Here is a 24,190-nt window from a genome sequence, read left to right as displayed (position 1 = left end):
ATCAGGAAGAATGTGAGGACTCTATGGCTGTCAAAGAAAGAGATAGGGAGGCACACACCAGACGTAGCTTTTGCCTTCCTGGTGCATTTTTTTTCCTCCCAAGAATTATTTGCCAAAAGGCCCATTCAGAGAAGTCAATTATTGACCATTTACGTGAATCATTGGCTATAATTCTATGACATTACGTTTTCTCTTTATTTGGCCACTATAGAAATTCGGCCTCAGCTTTCCTGCAGACAAAGAAATGTCACTACCAAAGCCTGCCAAAAGTTCCCCACTGGCTAGTCTATTTGTGAATCTTACTTCTAGTATAACCTGGCGCCAGCAGCTTGTTTTTCTGAATTTAGCTCTATGATGGTAAACAATTATTTCTGTCCCCCCAAAAATCCATTTTCTGGCAACTAGATAAACATCATAAATATTTCTATCTCTCTACTGTTTCCTTGTTAAACCTGTTTTTCTGCTTACCCAAAAACACTTCCACCACCAACCTTCAATAGGGCTCTTTCTCACCTATAGGACAGTCATTTGATATGTAGAATCTAGGCCTGGTTCCCCATTGTACTGCTCTCCTACTTTTTGTTCTCCCTGACAACACCCTACATACCAAAGCTCGTGCTTAAAAAGTCATCAGCTGAAAAATAAATTTGTCTCTCGTCCCTTGGACGTGGATCCCCATACAATGCATTTTGTGTGGTCTCATTTATTTCATTTTCATATTTCATATTCGTCCGCTTTGTGTACCTGCTTATTTCCGGTGATGATTATCTAACCCACTAAGGTTTTTTGCTTAGGGACGCTAACACGTCTGCAGTAGTGATGCCGTGAAGATGGTAGAAATACTTGCAAATTGGGACCGGAGAGATAGCATGGAGGTAAGGCGTTTGCCTTTCATGCAGAAGGTCGGTGGTTCGAATCCTGGCATCCCATATGGTCCCCTGAGCCTGCCAGGAGTGATTTCTGAGTGTAAAACCAGGAGTAACCCCTGAGCACTGCTGGGTGTGACCCAAAAACTAAAAAAAAAAAAAAAAAAAAAAAAACACAAATATTTGCAAATTAGTTATTTGTGTGTAGTTAAGGCACAAATATATTCCAATTTATTGTTCTAAATCCCTATATTCTCCTGACCAATACCAAAGAATAAAAGAAGACATACAGTTTAAAGACAGCAGATGAGTAGGTATGTTTCTGTGGGTGGGAAGTTTAGGAGGCATTGGACGGTATATTGAATCTGGATTGGCCAGAGGTGACAAAACCTCACAGGCCAGAGGAGTATCTTTTTGACAGATCCCAATGCAAGAATGGTTCAAGTGACATTGAAAGGCTGCTTTTCAATAAGCATGAAAGCCCCCAGCAGAGTCAGACTTCCTGAATTCAAAATTATCTATTTCAGGGCTAGAGCTATAGTACAGGGGAGTAGGGCATTTGCCTTGCACACAGTTGACCCAGGTACAACCCCTGGCATCCTGAGTCTGCTAGGGGTAATTTCTAAGCTCAGAATCAGTATTTCCCCAGAGCATTGCCAAGTGTGGCATAAAATTTCCCCCGAACAAGCAAAAAAAAAAAAATAAATAAATAAATAAAAAAAATAACAAAGAAAAAGCAAATCAACTTGCTTATTTCTACTTCACATATCAGCTCTGTGGAACATTCCAGAACCTCTCTATATTCTTTTTTCCTTGTCTTTAAATAGGAATAATGGTAATAGCGATCACTGTTGGATTGTTGGTAGATCAATTAACCTTTTGGATCAGGGATGTGGCTTAGTGGTAGAGTATATGTATTGTGTGTGAGGCCCAGAGATAATTGATCCAAAGTAATTCTCTCTCTCTCTCTCTCTCTCTCTCTCTCTCTCTCTCTCTCTCTCTCTCTCCATCTGTCAAAAGGTATCTTTATTTCTTTCCTTTTGTTTTTTTGTTTTTGTTTTTTGTGTCCACCGGCAGTGCTCAGGGGTTACTCCTATGCTCAGAAATTGCTCTTGGCAGGCTCAGGGGACCATATGGGATGCCTGGATTCGAACCATTGACCTTCTGCATGCAAGGCAAATGCCTTACCTCCATGCTATCTCTCCGGCCCCTTTTTTCAACTTCTTTTTTTTTTTCCATCTTTATTTCTTTTGTTTGTTTGTTTTTGGGTCACACATGATGGTGCTCAGTACTTACTCCATGCTCAGGGATCACTCCTGTAGGGCTTAGGGGACACATGGAGTGCTAGGATAGAATCAGCGAATCAGTGTTGGCTGCATGCAAGACAAGTGCCCTCCCTTTCTCTCTGGTCTTAATCACTTTTATCTCTGACCAAGAGAGATTGGAGGAGTGGCTAGGGTAAAAAGATCCCCAGCCACTGAGACATTAGGCAACCTCAGAAAGCAGATAATACCCTTTCTGGGGCATGGTAGTCCAAACTTGTGCTGATCCTTTCCAGAAAGTCTCTACTGAGTCAGGACCTTCCTCTTGCCTGAAGAAGGACCCTTTTATATCCAGTGAAGGAAGTCCAATCTTTTACCAGGGAAACTTGAGAAGAGGAAATAAGTGATTTTCTCCTCACCATTTCAAGAGAGTTGAGAAAACGGGTGAAAAAAGGACTGGAGCCATATCACAGTGGGGAGGGCATTTCGCCTGCTTGTGGCCAACCTGGGTTAAATCCCTAGCATCCCTTAGGTTCCCAAGCCTGCCAGGAGTGATTCCAGAGTGCAAAGCGAGGAGTAATCCCTGAGCTTTGCAGGGTGGAACTCAAAACAAAACAAGACAGGACAAAACAAAAAAGAAAAAAAGAAAAAGAAAAACAAGGTGAAATGTCTGGAATACAGCCTTTGTTATAGGTCTCAACCCTGTTATCAATTGTTCTGAGTCTGCAGACAAGCCTAGTCAATTAAGGAAGTTGTGGCTCAGTAATTGCACGGAGCAAGGGAATTTCTTAAAGGGGATTTCTCCCTGGTTCTCCTTGTTCCCTACACTCAGGAAACCTTGAGAGTTTGCTAAAAGGAAATGATGACCAGATAGGAATAAACAAGTCTAAGAGAGAAAAACCCAAAGTGGTATTTCTGATATATACCAGTCCTGACATAGGAACACAGTATAATTGCCCTACTTGCTTTTGAAGGTTTGTGTTTGCAACATTGTTCGTTTTTGTTTTGTTTTTGGTTTTGGTTTTTGGGCCACACCTGGCGGTGCTCAGGAGTTACTCCTGGCTGTCTGCTCAGAAATAGTTCCTGGCAGGCACGGGGGACCATATGGGACATCGGGATTCCAACCAACCACCTTAAGTCCAGGATCTGCTGCTTGCAAGGCAAACACCACTGTGCTATATCTCCGGGCCCGTGTTTGCAACATTGTTATTGTTTTAGGGTGTTGCTTTTTAAAAATTGCCCACTCTCTTTACTGTTTTTTTTTTTCATTACTGTTTTTTTTTCTTTTTCTTTCTGTTTTGATGTTGTTGTCTTACTGCACAATGGCTGGAGCTTCACACATACCTGCCTGTGTTGCCCACCAGAGGTCACATAGCAGGTTGTGACACTCGAACACTTGATCCCAATGCTCACACCTTTAGCATGTGTTCTTCAGATTGCATTCTTAGTTGAGGCACATAAATTTTGGCTGTGCTACTCGTTCTAGGTTGCAGCAGTGCTCACACACCTCCTTCACACTTTCTTCGCTATGGAGCTTGCACCGCCTTTTGGTTTGTATACCTATTTTATATATTCGGGGAGAAAAAGTTTAAGAAGGCCTGCTCTAAGCCATGGTACTTCCTCTGATAGGTAGGGTGGTAGGCTTTTGAGGGGAAAGGAAAAAGGACCATTGTGTACTTTTCTTTATTTTATTTTATTTTATTTATTTATTTATTTATTTATTTATTTATTTAGTGGTTTTTGGGTCACACCTGGCAGTGCTCAGGGATTATTCCTGGCTCATTGCTCAGAAATTGCTCCTGGCAGGCGCGGGGGACCATATGGGACACCGGGATTTGAACCGATGACCTTCTGCATGAAAGGCAAACGCCTTACCTCCATGCTATCTCTCGGCCTCGCCATTGTGTACTTTTCAAAAGGCATCTTAATCACCTTTTCCAATAAAGCAGTTAAGAATAATCAAATAGGAAGTCACCAGGAGCAAACTGGAACCATCCTAAAGAAAGTTCTGTCCAGACATAAACAAAAGGTATCTATTTCAGATGAATGCTAGGTAGGGAATAATATGTTTTTCACTCCAGTTTTAGGTACATGCTATTAATAAGACTGAGCTCACTCACTGACCCCAGGTCATATACCTGATAAAGGAAGGCAGCTGGTGTGTGGACATTACGGAAAAGCCCAGGGGTGCAGGAAGTTGTTGGGTTTCTTCTGAGTCTAGTGGTTCTCTTCCCTATGCTGAGTCACCTCCTGGTGGGGCACCAGGGGGACCACACCTGCTTGTGTCTTTCAGGATATAGAAAACCCCAGCAGCTGGGATCACTGGCTGGTTTTACCTTGGGTAATCCCTTTTACCATCACAATTGCCCTTTGGCATTTCCAGCTGTAAAAATTTTAGGTCCCTTCTGTCTTCTCAGGGGAAAAGCAACAGATATGGCGAGGATTCCTGCCTGAGCCTGCAAATTCCATATGGTTGCATTTCACACAAATTTCACATAAAGCTTTTCCATAAAAGTGGATTCAGGGACCGGAGCTATAGCACATTGGGGAGGGCATTTGCTTTGCATGTGCCCGACCTGGATTCAATTCCTAGCATCCCATATGGTTCCCCGAACCTGCCAGGAGCGATTTCTGAGCTCTTAGCCAGGGTAACCCCTGAGACCTCCGGATGTGGCCGCAAAACAAAACAAAACAAAACATAAGTTGAGGAAGGCCGGATATATAGCAGAGGGGAGAGCATTTGCTTTGCATCCCATATGGTCCCCTGATCCTGCCAGGAGTGATTTCTGAGCTCAGAGCTAGGGGTAACCCCTGAGGGCTGCCGGGTGTGGCCAACCCCAGCCACCCAATAGATTCAGGGGCTAGAGCAATAGCACAGCGGTAGGTCGTTCGCCTTGCATGTGGCTGCCCAGGTAGGACCTGAATTTGATTCCCGGCATCCCATGTGGTCCCCTGAGCCAGGAGCGATTTCTGAGCGCATAGGCAGGAGTAACCCTGATCTTCATCGGGTATGGCCTAAAAAAACAAAACAAAACAAAAAGATATGGCTAATTTTGCAGTAATTTAATAATAAATTCGCTTAAATTAAGTGAGCACCTATTTGTATTCAGGCATTATATTTCTTTTCTTAAAATATGATAGATGAAAAAAAAAACAAAAAAGGGGGGGCTGGAGTGGTGGCACAGAAGTAGGGCATTTGCTGTGCACGTGGCTGACCTAGGACAGAACACAGTTATACCCCCCTCCCCCCGGCGTCCATATGGTCCCCCAAGTCAGAAGCAATTTCTGAGCGTCACCGGGTGTGGCCCAAAAACCAAAAACCAAAAGAAAATAAAAGATAAATGAAGAATTCAGAGGTTAAGTAATATTCCCCAGGTTCCTTTCTAGCTATCATAGTTTTTAGCCTGAAGTAAGGAAACACACACTTTGCTATATCCAGGGTGCTCAGGGCTAACTGCTGGCCTGCACTCCTAGCTGTACTTGGGGGACCAGATGTGGTGCCGGGCATCGAGCTGGTTTGGTCTGGAGCAAAAAAAAATTTTTTTTTTACCTCTTCTGTAACAACCTAGAAATCATTCTAACTTTTTCTAAGTTTCTTTGCTTCCAAAACATTTTCCTTAATGACCTCTCCCTCATCTTTTGGGTGCCATTTTAGTTTTTATTTGGGGGCCACATCTGGCGATGCTCAGGGTTACTCCTGGGCTGGTGCTCTGGGGACCATATGGGATGCTGAGTATCAAATCCAAGTCGACCACCTGATAGCATATTTCCTACCCACTGCTCCAGCCTCATTCCAGTTACGGTTTTATTTTATTTTGTAGAGAGAAAAGCTTGGGGCTCATCGTCTCCAGGATGGAGAGCCCAGACTGCCCTTCATGTACTATATTTATTGTTCAGAGATACTTAATTTGAGGGCCAGACACCTATTTAATGGTGATCAAACCTAAGCAGGTTTTTACATCTCAAAAAGAATTGTGTACAGAAGAGCAATTTATTATAAAAGCAGAGAAGAGAGAGAGACAGACAGACAGAGACAGAGAGAGAGAGAAGAGAAGAGGAGAGGAGAGGAGAGGAGAGAGAGAAGAGACAGAGACAGAGACAAAGACAGAGAGCAGAGACAGAGGAGACAGAGAGAGACAGAGATAGAGAGAGAGCGAAAGGAGAGGAGAGGAGAAAAAGAGAGACAGGGAGAGAGAGACACACAGAGAGAAAGAGAGTAGGTAAAGAATGGGCCATTTCATTTTGAATGAATGAGACGCCGTAGAACTGAGATCGCGATTTTAGACTTTGCTATCCGGTTAAGCCAGCCAGATCCCTTGTGAGATACAGGATTCAGCCCCACCTCCTAGCCTAGCGGCTTAATAGACCTCGATAGTGGTTTCCATGAAAGCTACTTGCCCTCACTTCAGGCGGCCCTAGACACTCTTTTGGGAAGGGGGAAGACCTCGTTGCCCTCAACAAACATGGCGGCGGTGCTACGTCACGCCCGTCGCCTCGGCTCCCCTCTCCTCTCCCCGGGGAACGGCGCGCTTCAATGACGTCAGGCGGAGGCGGCGCGCATGCGCGGCGGCGGGCCCGGGTTCGCCGCGGCGGAGGAAGGGGCGGAGGGCGTCTCTCCCCGCAGACGCCGAGCTGAGGCGGCGGCGGCGGGATGGTGTAGCCGGGCTCCCGGGGCCGGTGGCAGGGCGGGGGCGAAGGCAAAGGCGGCCGGGAGGGCCGGGCGCCGCTAGACGGGCTCGAGTGCCGCAGCCGCAGCAGCCGCAGCGGCACGCTGAGGGGGCGTCGCCGTCGCGGGCCCCTGGCGGCGCCGCCGCGGGAGGCCGCGCCCGCCATGGCGGCCCGGCTGGTGCTGGACGAGTTCACGGCGCCCGCCGAGAAGGCGGCGCTGCTGGAGCGGAGCCGCGATCGCATCGAGGGGCTGTTCGGCGTGCATCTGGCCGTGCTGGGCGCGCTGGGCTCCGAGGAGCCGCTCCCCGCGCGCATCTGGCTGCAGCTGCGCGGGCCGCAGGAGGCTGTGCACAGCGCCAAGGTGAGCCGCGTCCGGGGCGGTCGTGACTCCCTCCCGCGCCTGCTGCGGGGCCTGCGGGGCTGGCTGTGGGGGCGGGCGGCGGGGGGCGTCGGCTCGGGATCCCAGGCCTGCGGGCCCAATCCGGGAGAGCCTCAGTTTCCCTGCTGGTGATGGATGGAGCTGAATTTCAGGCCGCTGTGTACACGGAGCAGGTGAGGCGTTGTGGGCGCAGGACACACACACACACACACACACACACACACACACACACACACACACACACACACACACACACCGGGGCCTGCCCGCTGCAATGCGCCGCGAGTGGTTGGTGCCCGTTGTCACGACCAGGCCCAGCGCCGCATCGCCACCTCCTCGACCCACTCTCGGACGTCGAGCTTGCCCCTGGACAGTCCGATGGATGATCCAAAGAACCCCGATAGTCGCGGGAGGATTTTGGGCACGAGCAATGTTTCGTCGTATATTGTTATCAAAGCTCCTGCGCTGATGTACGCACAAGCCACATTTGTGTACTACTGCTTAGAGAGCGATTCGCTGTTTGGCTGACTGTCTTATTAGGAGGTTTCTCGAATCTTAAGAATCCTATGGGTTCTTGGGAGTCGGAGAGATAGCGTGGAGGTGGGGCGTTTGCCTTACATGCCGAGGGACGGTGTTTCGAGTCCTGGCATCCCATGTGGTGCCCCCAAACCTGCCAGGAGCGGTTTCTGAGAATAGAGCCAGGAGTAGCCCCGGAGCACTGCCAGGTGTGACCCTAAAACCAAAAAGCAAAACAAAACAAAGAATCCTATGGGTTCCAAGGTTTTTGTTCTCTGGCTGGATCTCTCAGTTAACAGCTGGGGGGAAACCGAAACTGTAAAAGAAGTGATTCACCTCTGTCTGTCTGAACTCAGCCTTTCAGATTGATACCTTCAGCGACATATTCTGCTCTCCCTTCCTCCCCCGGCCAGGAAAGTACATCTCCTATCCTGAGTGTTCATTGCCCAGGGAGTGGGAGTTGTGGGGGTCGGGAGGAGCCAGGTTTGTTTTGAGACTCTTTGTTTTTGTTACCTACCTGCCTCCCGAGTGATGAGGTCTCTACCCAATATGGTTTTCTGACTTCCAGAGATTACACTTCTTTCTCCCTTGATGGAACTAACTTCTAACTGTAATAGCTTGAAAAGAAAAAGGCCCTATCCTTGCCTTAAAAAATTATTTAATTGAATCACTACGACGTTCATGATTGCGTTTCTGTCTTATGATGTCCAACACCTTCATCAGGGTACATTTCCCAGACTCGTCTCTGCCTCTATATTTTTCTTTTCTGTCTCTCTCTGTCTCTGTCACGCGTTCTCTCTCTCTCTCTCTGTTTCTCTCTCTCTCTCTCTCTGTTTCTCTCTCTCTCTCTCTCTCTCTCTCTCTCTGTCTCTCTCACACACACATTATGGTTTGCAATATCATTACTGAAGGGGTATTTATACATTATCATTATTTTTCTTTTCAGCACCCATTTCTTGTCCAGAGTGATCATTTCCAACTGTCATTGTCATAGTGGTCCCCTCTCTACCAACTTTGCCACTTTTTCTGGCAGGCTTCCTACCATGTACTGGTCTGGATCTCATTTCTTTTGTCTCTAGATATTATTACATATGTTTTTTTATATCCTCACAAATGAGTGCACTTATTCAATGTCTAACCCCTCCCTCTCATTTTGCCCAGCATAATACTGTGCATATCATTCCATGATTTCATTTTTTTCTTACCAGCTGCATAGTATTCTATTGTATAGATGTACCACAGTTTATCCCCTCATCTATTATTGGGTATATGCTGTGTTTAGGAATTGAAGATGGGTTGCTTGTCTGCTTGCAAGGCAAACACCTTCCCCACTGTACTATCTCACTTCCTATCTGTTTTCTTATTTTGGTGTGTGTGTGGGGGTCACACTGAGTGTACTCCCTGTTACTCTTGGCTCTGCACTAAGAAATCGCTCCTGGTGGTCACGAGGGACCATATGGATGCCGGGAGCTAAACCTGGTTTAGGTAGCACAGCCTACTTGCATCCCCTTGTCTAAAATTTCAAGTTGAACTTTAAAAGGAAGATTTGGGGGGTGGTGGTGGCATTTTCCATAATTAGTGGATCTGATTAGAATAAAATGTGGTCTAGGGTTCTGGGTCCCCACCTAAAGGTTTGCATATTGCCCTGCTTTTATTTTATTTTTTAAATTTATTTAAACACCTTAATTACATACATGATTGTGTTTGGGTTTCAGTCATGTAAAGAACACCACCCATCACCAGTGCAATAATGTTAATTCATTGCCATCAGCAACTACTACTCTGAGGATTTTCTTAGTTCAGTTTCCTTTGTCTAGAAAGAAGTGAGAGGGGGCTATTGATAACAGAGAGGTTATGTTGCTGGAGGTTTAGAGACCTCATATTCTGAAAGATTAATCTTTTTTTTTTTTTTTTGGTCAAAGGGGAATTTGAAAGAGGTATCACTTGGGCTGGACTTTGAAGAACCAGAAGTCTCTAGAGGAGACTGTTGTAAAGCCAGAAAACAACGTCAAGAAGTGTCTATATTAGAAGGATCAGAGTAACCCATGGAAAATTCCTTCTGGGCTTCAAATGCTAAGCCAAGGCCTTAGTGAAGATGGAATCCTAGGGTTTTGAGAAGGGAAAGATTGCTTGTTCTGTAGGCAAGATTCACCTGGAAGAGAGGAGACATTACTTTAAGTTAGAGTTGACTAAAGTAGGTAAGATTTTCATGGGGACCTGGCAGCTTAAATGATACAGGATTGAACTGATTTAAGCGTCAGAGTGATGTAAGTGTGTGATGGTGGAGGGTCTTTGTATTGGTCCACAAGTGGAGGAACTTAGCATTAGGAATAAATTAATATAGCTCATTTTGTGGTGTTGTTGTTTATTTTTGTTTTTTGTTTCTGGGCCATATCCGGTGATTCTCAGGGATTAGTCCTGGCTCTGTGCTCAGAAATCACCCCTGGCAGTCTCTGGGGACCACATGGGATTCCAGGGATTGAATCTGGAAAAGCAGCTTGCAAAGCAAACACCCTGTCTGCTGTATTATTGCTCCAGCCCCCTGTGTGGAGAGGTTTATAGGAAAACTGAGTCTTTGTGCAGGCCTTAACAGGCTCTCCTTGCATTCGTTATCAATTAATAAAAATGTTAGAGAGCATGCAAGGGTCTTACTGTGTAGTCTGGCCAGTCTGAACCCTTTGGGTTTGACTATTTGCTTTAGGCATTTGCCTATTTTAGTCTCTCAGTGAGCCAAAGTGAGGCAGAATTCTATGATCTTAGGCCGGAGCAGTTTGCCTTGCATGTGCTAACCAAGGACAGACAACTGTTCGGTCCCCTGCCATACCATATGGTCTCCCAAGCCAAGAGCGATTTCTGAGCACATAGCCAGGGGTAACCCAAGAGTCTCCGGGTGTGGCCCAAAAAGAAAAAAAAAGTTAAAAAAAATAAAAGAATTCTATGATCATGGGGAACTAACTGATAATTCCCAATTTATCAGAAAGTCCAGAAATTCTCACAAACATTAAACATGTAGCATGGGGGGGGGGCTGAGAGAGAGCATGGAGATAGGGCATTTGCCTTGCATGCAGAAGACTGATGGTTCAAATCCCTGCATCCCATATGGTCCCTTGAGCCTGCCAGTGGCAATTTCTGAGCGCAGAGCCAGAAGTAACCCCTGAGCCCGCTGGGTGTGATCCCCCAAAATATGTAGCCTGGGGCTGTCAAAAATGGTACTGCTCAAAGCAGCTGGCAAGGGGAAACTAAGGCCTCTTTCAATAGCATGAAGGATAGTGACTGTTTAGTCTGTTGGTTGCTAGGGACAATAACTCACTGTTAAGAGTAGTATATGGGCCCGGAGAGATAGCATAGGGGCGTTTGTCTTGCAAGCAGCCGATCCAGGACCAAAGGTGGTTGGTTCGAATCCCGGTGTCCCATATGGTCCCCCGTGCCTGCCAGGAGCTATTTCTGAGCAGACAGCCAGGAGTGACCCCTGAGCACTGGCCCCCAAAAAACCGAAAACAAAAACAAAAAGAGTAGTATATGTGTCAGGAAGTATACATAGCTATCATCTTTTTTGGGGGGTCACACCCGGTAACGTTCAGAGTAAAGGCAAACGCCTTACCACTCTTCTATCACTCCAGGCCCTTAAAATTTTTTTAAGTTCGAGTTTGATCCCCAGCATCTCAAATGGATCTATTAAGAACAATCCCTGAGGGCAGAGCCAGGAATAACTCCCTGATCAGTTTGGGTATGGCTCAAAAAAAACAAAAAACAAACAAAACCAAAACAAGTGAAAATATGGGGCCAAAGGGTAGGATATCACAATACAGGGTAGGTTGGGTAGGATGTTTTGCCTGCATGCAGCTGACCTGGATTTGTCCCCTGACATCTGATACAGTTTCCACCTGATATGATATTGCCCACGAACCTGCTGGGAGTGGTTCCTGAGTACAAAGCTAGAAGTGACCCCTGAGCATCGCAGTGTGTGGCCCCAAAACAAACAAGCAAAACTTAAAAACTTTTAACACAGTGGTTTGTATAGTTGTTCCTAGTAAAGTTGTTTTTGGGCTACTCAGTGATTCAGCATCAATCCACCTACTAGTGTGACTTTCTACCCCTGTTTGAGTTTCCCACCCATCTCCCAAGCTGCCCCTTTAGCAGGCACAAAATAATTTAATTTATGTTGCTTGTTACAACAAAATGACTAATGGAATTATCAAAAAAAATAATACTTCAGTAAAAGAAAATTTGAAAATTGTTACCTCACCCTGGAGTTACTAAATCAATGTCTTAGGATTTACTAGAGCTATTTATTGTTAGTCAAGCTTTGGTTATTGTTTTTGGTATTCGCTTAGTTGATGTCTATGCTATATTGCCATCTAATTTGGTGTGTTGCTACCGATTATCAATATTGTGTTATTTTTTTTGTTTGTTTTTGGGCCACACCCGTTTGACGCTCAGTGTTTACTCCTGGCTATGCACTCAGAAATTGCCCCTGGCTTGGGGGGACCATATGGGACGCAGGGGGATCGAACCGCGGTCTGTCCTACGCTAGCGCTTGCAAGGTAGACACCTTACCTCTAGCGCCACCTTCCCGGCCCCAATATTGTGTTATATTAAGTAATATATAAATTAGGTGTTACATGGCGAGAGGGCCAGAATTTGTAGAACTGGAACTGTTGTGGTCTGCTCCTCCCTCCCCTAGTTTTCAGCTTGAAGACTGGTTTTTGGGTGATTTTCAGCAGGTTGGCTTGCATCTCTTCCAAGAATAGTCAAGAAGTAGTGAAGCTGGGTTATTCTTCACATGGAGGTAGCTGTGGGATGTGGGTGTGGCTGCTACAGGTTCTTCAAGCAGTACCTGAGTGTGGGGAAATGGGGAGGCTGCTGGCCCCTACTCTGGGAATATTCCAGTTTCTAGCACCTTGGCTTGCAGCTGTTCCAATATTAGTTGTGAAGTTGTGAAATTGTTCATTGTAGTTTACAATTTATCTGGCGGCAGTTGAATGTGTGTCCTGACCAGCCAGTAGTGTAGATTTCGTAGTGTGAACTTTTCTATTTTGTTGTTGGTGGTGGGAACCACACCGTGCAATGGTCAGGGTTTATTCTTGACTCCATACACAGGGATCACCCCGGTGGTGCTTCAGGGGACCATATTCGGTACTGAGACTCAAACCTGGGTTGGCTGTATGCAAGGCAAAAACACCTGCTATACTAATGCTCAAAACCTGAATTACCTTTTTTGGTTTGTTTTTGGGTCACACCCAATGGCTCATTTGTTACTGCCTGCCTCTGGGAAGGCATTTCACTTCTCTCTCACTTTCTCTCTTCCTTTTTTGGGGGGAGGGGCTTGGGTCATACCCAGCGGTTCTCAGGGGTTACTCCTGGCTCTGCAATCAGAAATTGCTCCTGATGGGGCTGGAGAGATAGCACAGTGGTAGGGCATTTGCCTTGCACGTAGCAAATACCATCTGTCCTGGATCTGCTGCTTGCAAGGCAAATGCCCTAACACTTTACTATCTTATCAGCTCTCACTTTTTTTTCTTTCTATGGCACTGTTCGACCATAGATATCACTTTATCCCTTTACAGCACCCATTTTTGTCCAGTGATCAGTTCCAACTATCATTGTCATAGTGGACCCTTTTCTACCCTAACTGCAATCCTGACTCTTTGTTGCAAACTTCCTGCCATGGACTGACTGGTCCTCCTGACTCTATTGTCTCTGGATATTATTACCATACTGTCTTTTTTTTTTCTTTTCTTTTTTTTGGGGGGGTAGTAACTTCAGGGGTTACTCTTTGCTCCTGTTGGGCTTGAGAGACCATATGGGGTGCCACGGATCAAAGTCAGGTCGACTGCCTGCAAGGCAAATGCCCTACCTGCTATGCTGTCGTTCTGCCCTCTTATTTTTCTTATATCCCACAAATTAATAAGCTGATTCTATCCTTCTCCCTCTGACTCATTTCACACTCAGCATAATACTATATATTATTCCAACTATAAGCAAATTTCATGAGTTTATTTTTCCTAACAGCTGTGTAATATTTCATTTTGTTAATGTACTACAGATGTGCACTGCAGAGACTGGCACACATCACAAAGAACAATAACAACGCAGGCCTGAGTAATAGCACAGCAGATAGGGCATTTGCCTTGCATGTGGCCAACCAGGGTTTGATCTCCGGCATCCCATTTGGCTCTTTGAGCCTGCCAGGAGTAACTTTTGAGTGCAGTCAGGTGTAACTCCTGAGTGTCACAGGTTATGGCCCCATCCCCCCAATACCCCCCCAAAAAAGAACAAGAACAAGCAGTACTGTCGTATATGTGGGAGAAAGAGACTCTTTCACTGCTGGTGGAATGTAGACTGGCCCAAACTTGGGAAAAAATATGAATATTCCTCAAAAAACTAGACATTGTGCTTCCATATGATTCAGTAATACTACTCCCAGGGATATACCTTAGGACCACAAAAACACCATGCAGAAAAACCCTTTGCATTCCTATGATTGTCACAGCTCTATTTACAATGGCTAGAATCTGGAAACAAACCAAGTGCCAGAGAACCAAGGAATGGCTTTAGCCACTTCTTTAGAAACCGGTCCATGGAATAACATTAACTGTTTTGTTTCAGGCATTCCCTTTTGTCAGTGAGTAGCCCTATGAGTATACACAGCATGTATCAGGAATTAAGTAGAGTAATGACCCTTAAAGTTTGAAATTATAGGACACCAGAAAAACTGTAAAAGTACATTAATGTGCAGTTCATTTTCAAATTGTACATTTTATTTTCTGAAAAAGTGGGGATCTTAAGACTTGATAATTGTTCTTTACCTATCTTTGAGTTTTTACTTTTAAACTTGTATAGTAAGAGAAGAGTTAAAAAAAGATAAAGAAAATGCATTTGAAGTAGAAGTGGCTTATTACTATTTGATGACAGAGAATTTTTGTTTCATTTCCTTTTCTATGAGAAAAGTTTGCTGTATACTATACTTAGTTTCATGTGTGAACTCTTGAATAGTAGATTGCTCATGGAGGAAATAATTCATAGATGTTATTCTAGGTAGTGATGTGGAGATTCTGTTTTGCTTTTACTGGAAAGGTTAGGTTTTTCTTTCTTTTTTAAATAAATATAAAACTTGCAGTTTTTCATCCCTTAATCAGAATGATAGGGGGTTCTTAGTTTAATTACTTTAAAAAATCAGTGTGTTTTGATTTTTGTTTTTGGGCCACATCCAGTGGTGCTCAGAGTTACTCCTGGCTCTGCATGTAGAAGTTGCCCCTGGCAGGCTCTGGGGACCATATGGGATCTGGGAATCGAACCTGTGTCCACCTCAGATGAGCCACATACATGCAAGGCAAATGCCGTACTGCTGTGCTACCACTCTGGCCCTTAAAAATTAGTTGTACAAATGGAAACAACATACAACAAATATTTAGGTTCCTTTAATATAGTTTTTTTTTTGGGGGGGGCACCCAGTGATGCTCAGGAGTTAATCTTGGCTATGTGCTCAGAAATTGTTTCAGGCAAGGGGTACCATATGGGATGCCGAAGATCAAACCCAGGTCCGTCCTGGGTCAGTCGCATACAAGGCAAACATCCTATCCCTGTGCAATTGCTCCGGCTCCTCAATATAGTTTTATTTTGGCCATGCCTGCCTAGCTCAGGGCCAGGTTGGCTGCATTGTAGGTGGGTAGGCATTGCTCTACCCGCTGTGTTAAGTATAGAGTTTTGTTAAGTTATAGCCTAGATTGAATTAGTAATTTATGTTAGTTGATGAATAAGAACTGTGGATTCTCATAAAAACTTGCATGAGTACTGAAGAGATACTTGGACTAGGGTGCTCATCTTGTAACCTGCCTTCTGAAGGTTAGTTCCTCACATATGATCCCCCTATCCCTGCCAGGAGTGATCCTTGAGCACAGAACCAGTCCTGAGCACTAATGGACATGATCCCAAAACACAATAAGCAAAGCAAAAATATAACTTTGTATCTAGAATTTGCTTTTGATTTGGGGATTTTGAGATTGAGATTTCTTCGAATATTTACCCATATTTGAAGTAACACTTTTAGTGGTGTGCTTATTATTAAACCTAGTATTTTAAATAACTAAGGTAATAGATATTGTTACTTTATTTTAATAGGTAATGAGATATGATGTATGTATGTGTGTATCAGTTAATAGATTTGTCTACAGTTACTTTTCAAGGTGGGAGGGCTCACTTTTATTTATTTATTTATTTATTTTTTATTTTGGGCCACACTGGCAGTGCTCATTGGTACTTCTGGCTCTGCCCTCAGAAATCTCCCATGGCCAGCTCATGGGAGGACCATATGGGATGCTAGGGATCCAATCCAGGTCAGCCTCATGCAAGGCAAGTACCCTACCTGCTGTGCTATCCCTCTGGCCCAAGTTTACTTTACTTCATTTAAAAAGTCTATAAAGGGGACTGAGTGATAGCACAGGGTGAGAGCATTTGCCTTGCATGCAGCCAGCCCAGATCCCCTGCATTCCATATGGTCCCCCAAGTCTACCAGGACTGATTTCTGAGCACAGAGTCAGGAGTAACCCAGGAGGCGTTGCTGGGTGTGGACCCCCCCCAACAACAACAACAACAAAAATAAACAGAGTTCCATTTAGCTTCCAGGTAAGTGAGAGAACAGAAAAATGAGCGATAACATAGTGGGTAGTGCAATGACATAGTGAGTAGGGTGTTTGGCTTGTACACGCCCAACCCGAGTTTGATCCCTGGCATCCTATATGGTCCCCTGATCCTGCCAGGGCTGATTTCTGAGTGCAGAGTCAGGAGTAACCCCTGAGCACCACTGGGTGTTAACTCAACACCTCCCCCGTCCAAAAAAAACACGAAAGGTCCAAAGGTGAGTTGCTGTTATTATCAGGGTGAAAATCTTTGCAGTTACCTTCTTTGCTATTTCTCTCTGATCATAAGATGTGGCGAGAGTGATTGTACAGTGATTGCACTTGGCTCTGTACAAGGAGACCCAGATTTGATCCCGCCATCACATATGATTCCCTGACCCTACTAGGAGTGTTCTCTGAGCACAGAGCCACGAGAAGGCCCTGAGCACTGCTTGGTATAGCCCCAAACCAAAGAAACAAAAATAAAACAAACTTCTACAAAACCTGAGAACTTTTCCTTTCCTCTCATTTGTCAGAACTGTCATGACAATGACAAACAGTAGAAGCAAAGGGAGCCCCACAGTGTTCAGTCTTTACTATAAACACAATTTGTGGCCAAATTGATAGACAAAAGGCAAGATTGCCACACCAATATGATATACTTTAAAAATTATGCCTTGGGGCCGGGGAGATAGCATGGGGATAGGGCGTTTGCATTTGCCTTGCATTCAGAAGGAAGGTGCTTCGAATCCTGGCATCCCATATGGTCCTCCGAGCCTGTCAGGAGCGATTTCTGAGCATAGAGCCAGGAGTAACCCCTGAGTGCTGCCGGGTGTGACCCAAAAACCAAAAAAAAAAAAAAACCAAAAAAACCCAGAAATTATGCCTTGAATCTCTCCTATTTTTTTTTTTTTTTTTTTTTTTTTTTTGGTTTTTTGGGCCACACCCGGCGTTGCTCAGGGGTTACTTCTGGCTATCTGCTCAGAAATAGCTCCTGGCAGGCGCGGGGGACCATATGGGACACCAGGATTCGAACCAACCACCTTTGGTCCTGGATTGGCTGCTTGCAAGGCAAACGCCGCTGTGCTATCTCTCCGGGCCCGAATCTCTCCTATTTTTATTGCTCATGTAAATAGGAACATCCTAAATGGGTGATACTTATTTCCAGGTGGTGTGGGGCTCAGACCTTCAAATTGTGCTCAGGCCATTATGGTTCATTGCTAGGCCCCAGGATACAGAATGGTTAGGAACTAGAGTATTAGAGGAAGTGAATATACACACTAAAAAGAAATACTGAAATAAGATTACAGATGCCTTACAGGGTAATGAAACCATAAAGTTTTTTGTTTGTTTTCTTTTTGCGGTCATATTTGGTGGTGCTCAGGGATTATTCCTGGCTCAGCACTTAGAAATCACTCCTGGTGGTGTACAGGGTACCATATGGGATACCAGGGGATTGAACCTGGGTTGCTGTGTGCTGTGCCTTACTCTCAGTCCTATCTTTCTGGCCCTAACCATAAACTTTGGGGTTATCTTTTATACTGGTCATCTGTGCCTTCCCTGGACAATAATCTGCAAGTTCAACTAATTTCACAGACTCCAGTTCTTACTCATTATGAACACAGTAAGTAAAACTAAAGTATATTATCCCAGAATATATATTGGCAAACTAATTCTAGGGTCTCATTCTTTTATTCTTTTTGTATTTATAACCCCTTGAAATGTTGAAAAAATTATTATGTAGGGACCATGCCGAAACAGTATGATGACTGACTGGATTTGTATAGTCCAATATGAAAATCACTACTGTAGTAAATTTTTTTTACTTTATTTAAACACCATATATTATGACTGAAACCCAATTACAAATGTGTTTTAATCATGGCGCTTAAATAAAGATATTATTGTTTTGGTTTTTGGTTTTTGGCTCACACCTGGCAGCGCTCAGGGGTTACTCCTGGCTCTGTGCTCAGAAATTGTTCCTGGCAGGCATGGGGGACCATACGGAATGCCGGGATTCCAACCACCATCAGTCCTGGCATGGCTACGTGAAAGGCAAATGCCCTTTCGCTGTGCTATCTCTCCGGCCCAAGTAAAGATATTATTAAAAAAAAAAAAAAAACACAAAATCCATGGTATACAAAGTTCTTTAAAATACATTTATTTCTGGCATTCAGTGTTCCAACACTAAATCCACCATCAGTCTAACATTCCCTCCATCATTGTTCCAGTTACACCCCCAAGCAGGAATAATGGAAACATACTTTAGTTAAAATAATTGTGAAATTATTATATCTCACAGTGGGGTCATTCAGTCTTTCTCTGAAGGTTTACTAAACTGTTTGTTTTTATTTTTTTTTTATTTTTTTTGGTTTTTGGGCCACACCCGTTTGACGCTCAGAGGTTACTCCTGGCTATGTGCTCAGAAATCGCCCCTGGCTTGGGGGGACCATATGGGACGCCGGGGGATCGAACCGCGGTCCTTCCTTGGCTAGCGCTTGCAAGGCAGACACCTTACCTCCAGCGCCACCTACCCGGCCCCTAAACTGTTTGTTTTTAGCTGAGCATTCTGTAGTTTGTGTTGAGCTTTGATGTTTCTCATCTAATTTGGTTTGCTTCTACTGGAGTTTCTGTGTTGAGGAATTTGGCAGTATCCAGGAATTCTAGGATCTGTGAAGCTGGACTGATTGATGAGATTACATGGCAGCAGTTGTGTGATTTATGTGTGGCTACCTGGGCTTTTGGAAGTACCAGTTTGGAGGACAGAGATTTGGGTTGTTTAAATTAGCTATGGGGGGTGGGGAGAGGGCAGAGCAATAGCATAGCTTTAGGATGCACACGGCCAACTTGGGATGGACCTGGGTTTAATCCCCAGCATTCCATATGGTCCCCCGAGTCTGCCAGGAGCGATTTCTGAACACAGAGTTAGGAGTAACCCTTTAGCACTGCCAGGTGTGCCTCCCTCCCCCCCCCCCCCCAAAATATCAGTTGGGTTGGCTGTTTGCTAGACTAAATATTTTACCCTTTGTAGTGTCTTTTCTCTCTCTTAATCTTTGTTCTTATGATCCTGGTTGTGATGCTTGCCAGTGGTTGACCACTCAGATATTGTATGCAGAAGATCCCAAACAGCCATGCCCTTCACACTGTTGTCTCTCTGGTCCCTCTTCCAGGCTTCTTAATTCCTGTTCTGATGCTGTCACTTTTTTTGGGGGGGTGGGGGATTACACCCCGCAGCACTCTGGGGTTTACTCCTGGCTCTGCGCTCAGAAATGGCTCCTGGCAGAATCGGAGGACCATAATGGGATGCCAGGATTCAAACCACCATTCGTCATGGGTTGGTAAAACGTCATTTTTGACACAGAAATATCTCCTGACAATTTCTTGGTGCCACCACGAAGAACAGAATCATACTTGTCTGATAAGTGTTATATGATCAAGTCTAGTTTCTGAACTGTCTGGTAGAGTCGTGGTAAAAGCTATAGCTTAAGGAAGACTATTGTTTACATTCTCCCACTCATCCATCCCCCCAGTTTCTTGGAAGGAGTTTTTGACTGACTGGCTAAGGAAGAAAATATTAAAATTATTAAAAACAAAACCAAACCAGAAAACGTTAAAAAAATTAGACTGCAAAAATAAGAAAATATGTTAAAGACCAAACCACATAGGACTTTTGAATATGGTCATGAAGATCCTGAATATTAATTCCATGAATTAAGTGTTCTAGGAAGTCTTAAAATAAGGATGTAAAATGGATATTCTTTCAGACATTATTTGAATATTGTTCGAAGACACTGAGGATAGGTATGTTTTCAGATACAATTTTGATACTGTTACTAGAGATGAGAGTGTGAAAAGACTAGTAGCAGAAAGAAGAGTTTAGGGTTGATTTCAGTGTTAACATCATAGTAATTTGAGCACCTCTAGCAATCCTACATTGAATAGGATATTTGTCTTCAGCATATTGATCCCTAGCATTTCAAATGGTTCCTTCAAGTACTGTCAGTCATAATTCCTAGGTGCAGAGCCAGCAAGTAACTCTTGGGTGTAGCCCAGCTTAGGCCGCAAACCAAAAAACAGACAGATGGATGGTTTGAAACTTGAAGAGTCTATAGAATAAAATTGAGTTGGGGAGATCTATACAGAATCTTTTTTTATCTGACCACAAATATATGCTAAAAAAGCAACTAAAGATAAGGGGGAACAGCTAGAAATTTAGGCTGTAAAACCAGTTCCTGGTAACTAATTTTTAGTGGGTAATTCTGGAAATAACTTTATTGTTTTGTTTTGGGGCTACACCCGACAGCTCTCAGGGGTCACTCCTTGCTCTTTGCTCAGAAATTGCTCCTGGCAGGCTGTGGGGACCATATGAAATGCCTGGGATTGAATTGGGTCCATCCTGGGTCGGCTGCTTTCTAGCTAAATTCTGCCATTGTGCTATCACTTCGACCCCTGTTGTTGTTCTTAATAATGTGAAAGAAGGTTTTTTATTTTCTAAGATTTGTGTCATGGGCTAAAAGTTATATTAATCCTATTTTTTCTTAGAGATACAGTGCTATTATGTGAGAACCTAATAGGAGAAGACTTTGGAATTTTGAAGTGTCTAGTCAGAGTAGAGAGACCTCTTAGTCTGAATCATTTTAGAAATCTAATATAAGAAGAACATACTTGCCTGTATTGTTTCTCCTTCCTCAATGATTTGTGGTCAGTTTGTGGTTGGTGTATCTTCTATTACTTTGTGCAGTAAAGCTCATGGCAACTGCTAAGGTCTTTCAGATTTACACTGATGATGGTTGATCTACATTTAGATTATATACATTTTTACCCATTGTGGTTATTATCCATATGTCTCCCTTAAATTTGGTTTTGTACCTGTCTGTGCTCTCAGTTAACCATTTATTGTTGTATACTGTACTAGTAGAGGAGGCTCACTTTCACTCTTTTCAGTCAGCTGCTTCAAGCCACATTATCTGGGAGATAAACCAACAATGCTACTTAAACAAGTGCCTATAATAGAAATGGTAGATGTGAACAGAGGTGCTGAGAAACTTGGATTAGCTGTGCAGGCTCTTAATCACTTTGATTCTGGTTTTAGTGATGTTTTGAATGGCAGACATTGCAAAAAAGTAACTCCCTTGGATAGAGGAGGGCTCACTTTGTGTAAGGTTGACCATTTATTTTGCCTTATATAAAGAAATGTGTGGGTGTGTGTGTATTTAGTCATTGTGAAACTACAAAGCTAACAAAGATTTGTATTGGGTTTCAGGTATACAGGGTTCAATGTTTCAGCAACAGTCTCTTTACAGTGTCCACTTCCCTCCACCAGTTTGGGCCACCATTCTGCCTTTTTGAGATGTGTTTTTGTAAATAAGTTTTTGCACTGTGGTTTATAGTACTGTTATTAATAGGATTTCATGCATAGCATTTCACCCACATTTCAACACTACCCCTCCTCTCAGCAGAACACTTTCCCTCCACCATATCCACCATAGTTGTTGCCCCCTCCCTGGTCTGGCCTCCTCCCCCAGTAGCAGTAGCATGTTTCCTAATGTTTCCATTGTCTTTGTGCATTTGTTATTCCTGTATATGAGCATTCTGTGTTTGTCTCTCCTGACTAACTTCACTTAGCATGATAATCCCACATCCATTCTTGTAGCAGCAAATTACATGATTGAACCTTTTCATATGGCAGAGATACATATACATTGTGTATATGTACCCTAGTTTCTTTAACCAATCTATCCTTAGACACTTGGGTTGTTTCTAGACTTTGGCTGTTATGTAGTGCATGGAACATAGGTTGCAAATGTCCTTTCTCCAGGAACATAGGTTGCAAATGTCCTTTCTCCATTTTGTTTTTAAGTCCGTGGAGAATACTTCAAGAAGTGAAATAGAAATTGCTGGAGCTGGGGCCAGAGAGATAGCATGGAGGGTAGGGCATTTGCCTTGCATGCGGAAGGACGGTGTTTTTCGAATCCCGGCATCCCATCTGGTCCTCTGAGCCTGCCAGGAGTGATTTCTTAGTGTGGAGCCGGGAGTGACCCGTGAGCACTGCCTGGTGTTAAGAAACTGCTGGGGCAAATGGAAGCTCAATTCCTAGTTTTTTTGTTTGGTTTTGGGCCACACCCTGTGATTCAGCTCAGAGGTTATTCCTGGCCATACGCTCAGAAATCGCTCCTGGATTGGACTGGGTCAGCTGCGTGTGAGGCAAATGCCCTACTGCTGCACTATCGCTCCGGCCCCCAATTTCTAGGTTTTTTTTTTTAAAGGAATGTATATATTGTTTTCCAGAAAGGCCTGGCCCATTGACATTCTCACCAGCTGCTCTAAGATTTCTTTCTACAATAACGCCAACACAAATCTTGGTTTATTTGTTTGTTTTTGGTACACTTATTTTAAAACCTAATAATGTAATACAGGATGTACATATACAGGTTTGGGATTGATTAATAGATACACAAATATAGTCAAGTGTGAATGATTGATATTGAATCTTACCAGTAGAATTAATGATGGCCAGACATTGGGAACACAATAACTTGTTAAAAATAAGTTCTGTGAGCCAGAGAGATGGGGTAGGGTGTTTGCCTCGGATATAGCCAACCCCTAAGCACCAGGTGTGGCCCCAAAACCAAAAAAAAATTTTTTTTTTCTTGAGGTGGGTCTGTAGAGATCATACAGCTGGTAGGGTACTTGACTTGCAACCAGCCAGACAACATCCTTGAGCCAAACAGGAGTAATTCCTTGAGCACGTCTGGGTGTGACCCAAACCCCTCCTCCTTTAAAATTCCTGGGAGATGAGAAATAGTACAGTGATTTGGTCACTTGTTTTGCACGTGGCTGACCCAAGTTCAATCCTTGGCACCCATTATGATCTCCTGATGTCCAACCCAGATTCAATCATAGCATCCCTATATGGTCCCTGGAGCATGTCTAAAGTAATTCCTGATTGCAGAGCCCTGAATACCATATTATCCTTTATTTTTCTTACATCCCACAAATGAGTGAGATTATTTTATATCTATTATTCTCCCTCTGGCTCATTTTACTCAGCATAATGGTCTCCATATTCATCATGCATAAGCAAATTTCATGACTTCTCTTTTCCTAACAACTGTGTAGTATTCCATTGTGTAGTTGTACTATAGTTTCTTTAGCCATTCATCAGTTGTTGGGCACTTGGGTTTTTCCAGATTGGGGTTAATGTAAATAGTGCTGTGACCAACAGAGTAATGTATAGACCCAGCTTTTTTTTTTTTTTTTTTTGGTTTTTGGATCACACCCAGCAGCGCTCAGGGGTCACTCCTGGCTCTAGGCTCAGAAATCGCTCCTGGCAGGCTCGGGGACCATATGGGATTCCGGGATTCGAACCACCATCCTTCTGCATGAAAGGCAAACGCCCCACCTCCATGCTATCTCTCTGGCCCTTAGACCCAGCTCTTAATTTAAAAACAAAACAAAACAAACTTTTTTTGGTCACAACCAGCGGCACTTGGGTTATTCCTGGCTCTATACTCAAAAGTCACCTCTTAGCAGGCTCAAGGAACCAAGTGGGTGGGAACGAAACTGGATTTGTTCTGGGTTGGTTGGCCACTTGCAAGGCAAATGCCCTTCTACTATGCTATCACTCTGGCCCCTAAAAATTTATTTTTATCTGCCCTGTTTTCACTTACTTTGACATTTGCATTACACATATCCATAATAGTTTACAGACATTTCTTTATATCATCTGCTCATTTTATCATCTTTCCTAGGAGAGCTCCCTTACTGCCTTATCTCCTCCCGTCAGTTGGTTGCTGACTTTGGCTACAGTGATTTTTGTATTTATATTTGCCACTCTAGATTGAATTTATTAGTTATTTTGTTGCCCATAGTTTTTGGTTA

General features: G+C 43.8%; 1 protein-coding gene across 1 annotated transcript in view; it reads left to right on the top strand.

Moving 5' to 3' along the window:
* Window positions 1-6,915: 6,915 nt before the first annotated feature.
* The window catches only part of N4BP1 (NEDD4 binding protein 1), a 58,479-nt gene continuing 41,204 nt past the window's right edge, over window positions 6,916-24,190 (top strand). Inside the window, exon 1 of the mRNA XM_049786062.1 lies at window positions 6,916-7,157. Within this exon, the coding sequence (XP_049642019.1) occupies window positions 6,960-7,157 (198 nt within the window). The 5' untranslated portion in view covers window positions 6,916-6,959. The remainder of the gene's footprint in view (window positions 7,158-24,190) is intronic.

Source organism: Suncus etruscus, chromosome 14 (genome assembly GCF_024139225.1).
Source record: "Suncus etruscus isolate mSunEtr1 chromosome 14, mSunEtr1.pri.cur, whole genome shotgun sequence".
NCBI classification, from domain to species: Eukaryota; Metazoa; Chordata; class Mammalia; order Eulipotyphla; family Soricidae; genus Suncus; species Suncus etruscus.
The sequence above is the reverse complement of the archived record's forward strand: the minus strand, read 5'-3'. Positions and strand labels throughout refer to the sequence as shown.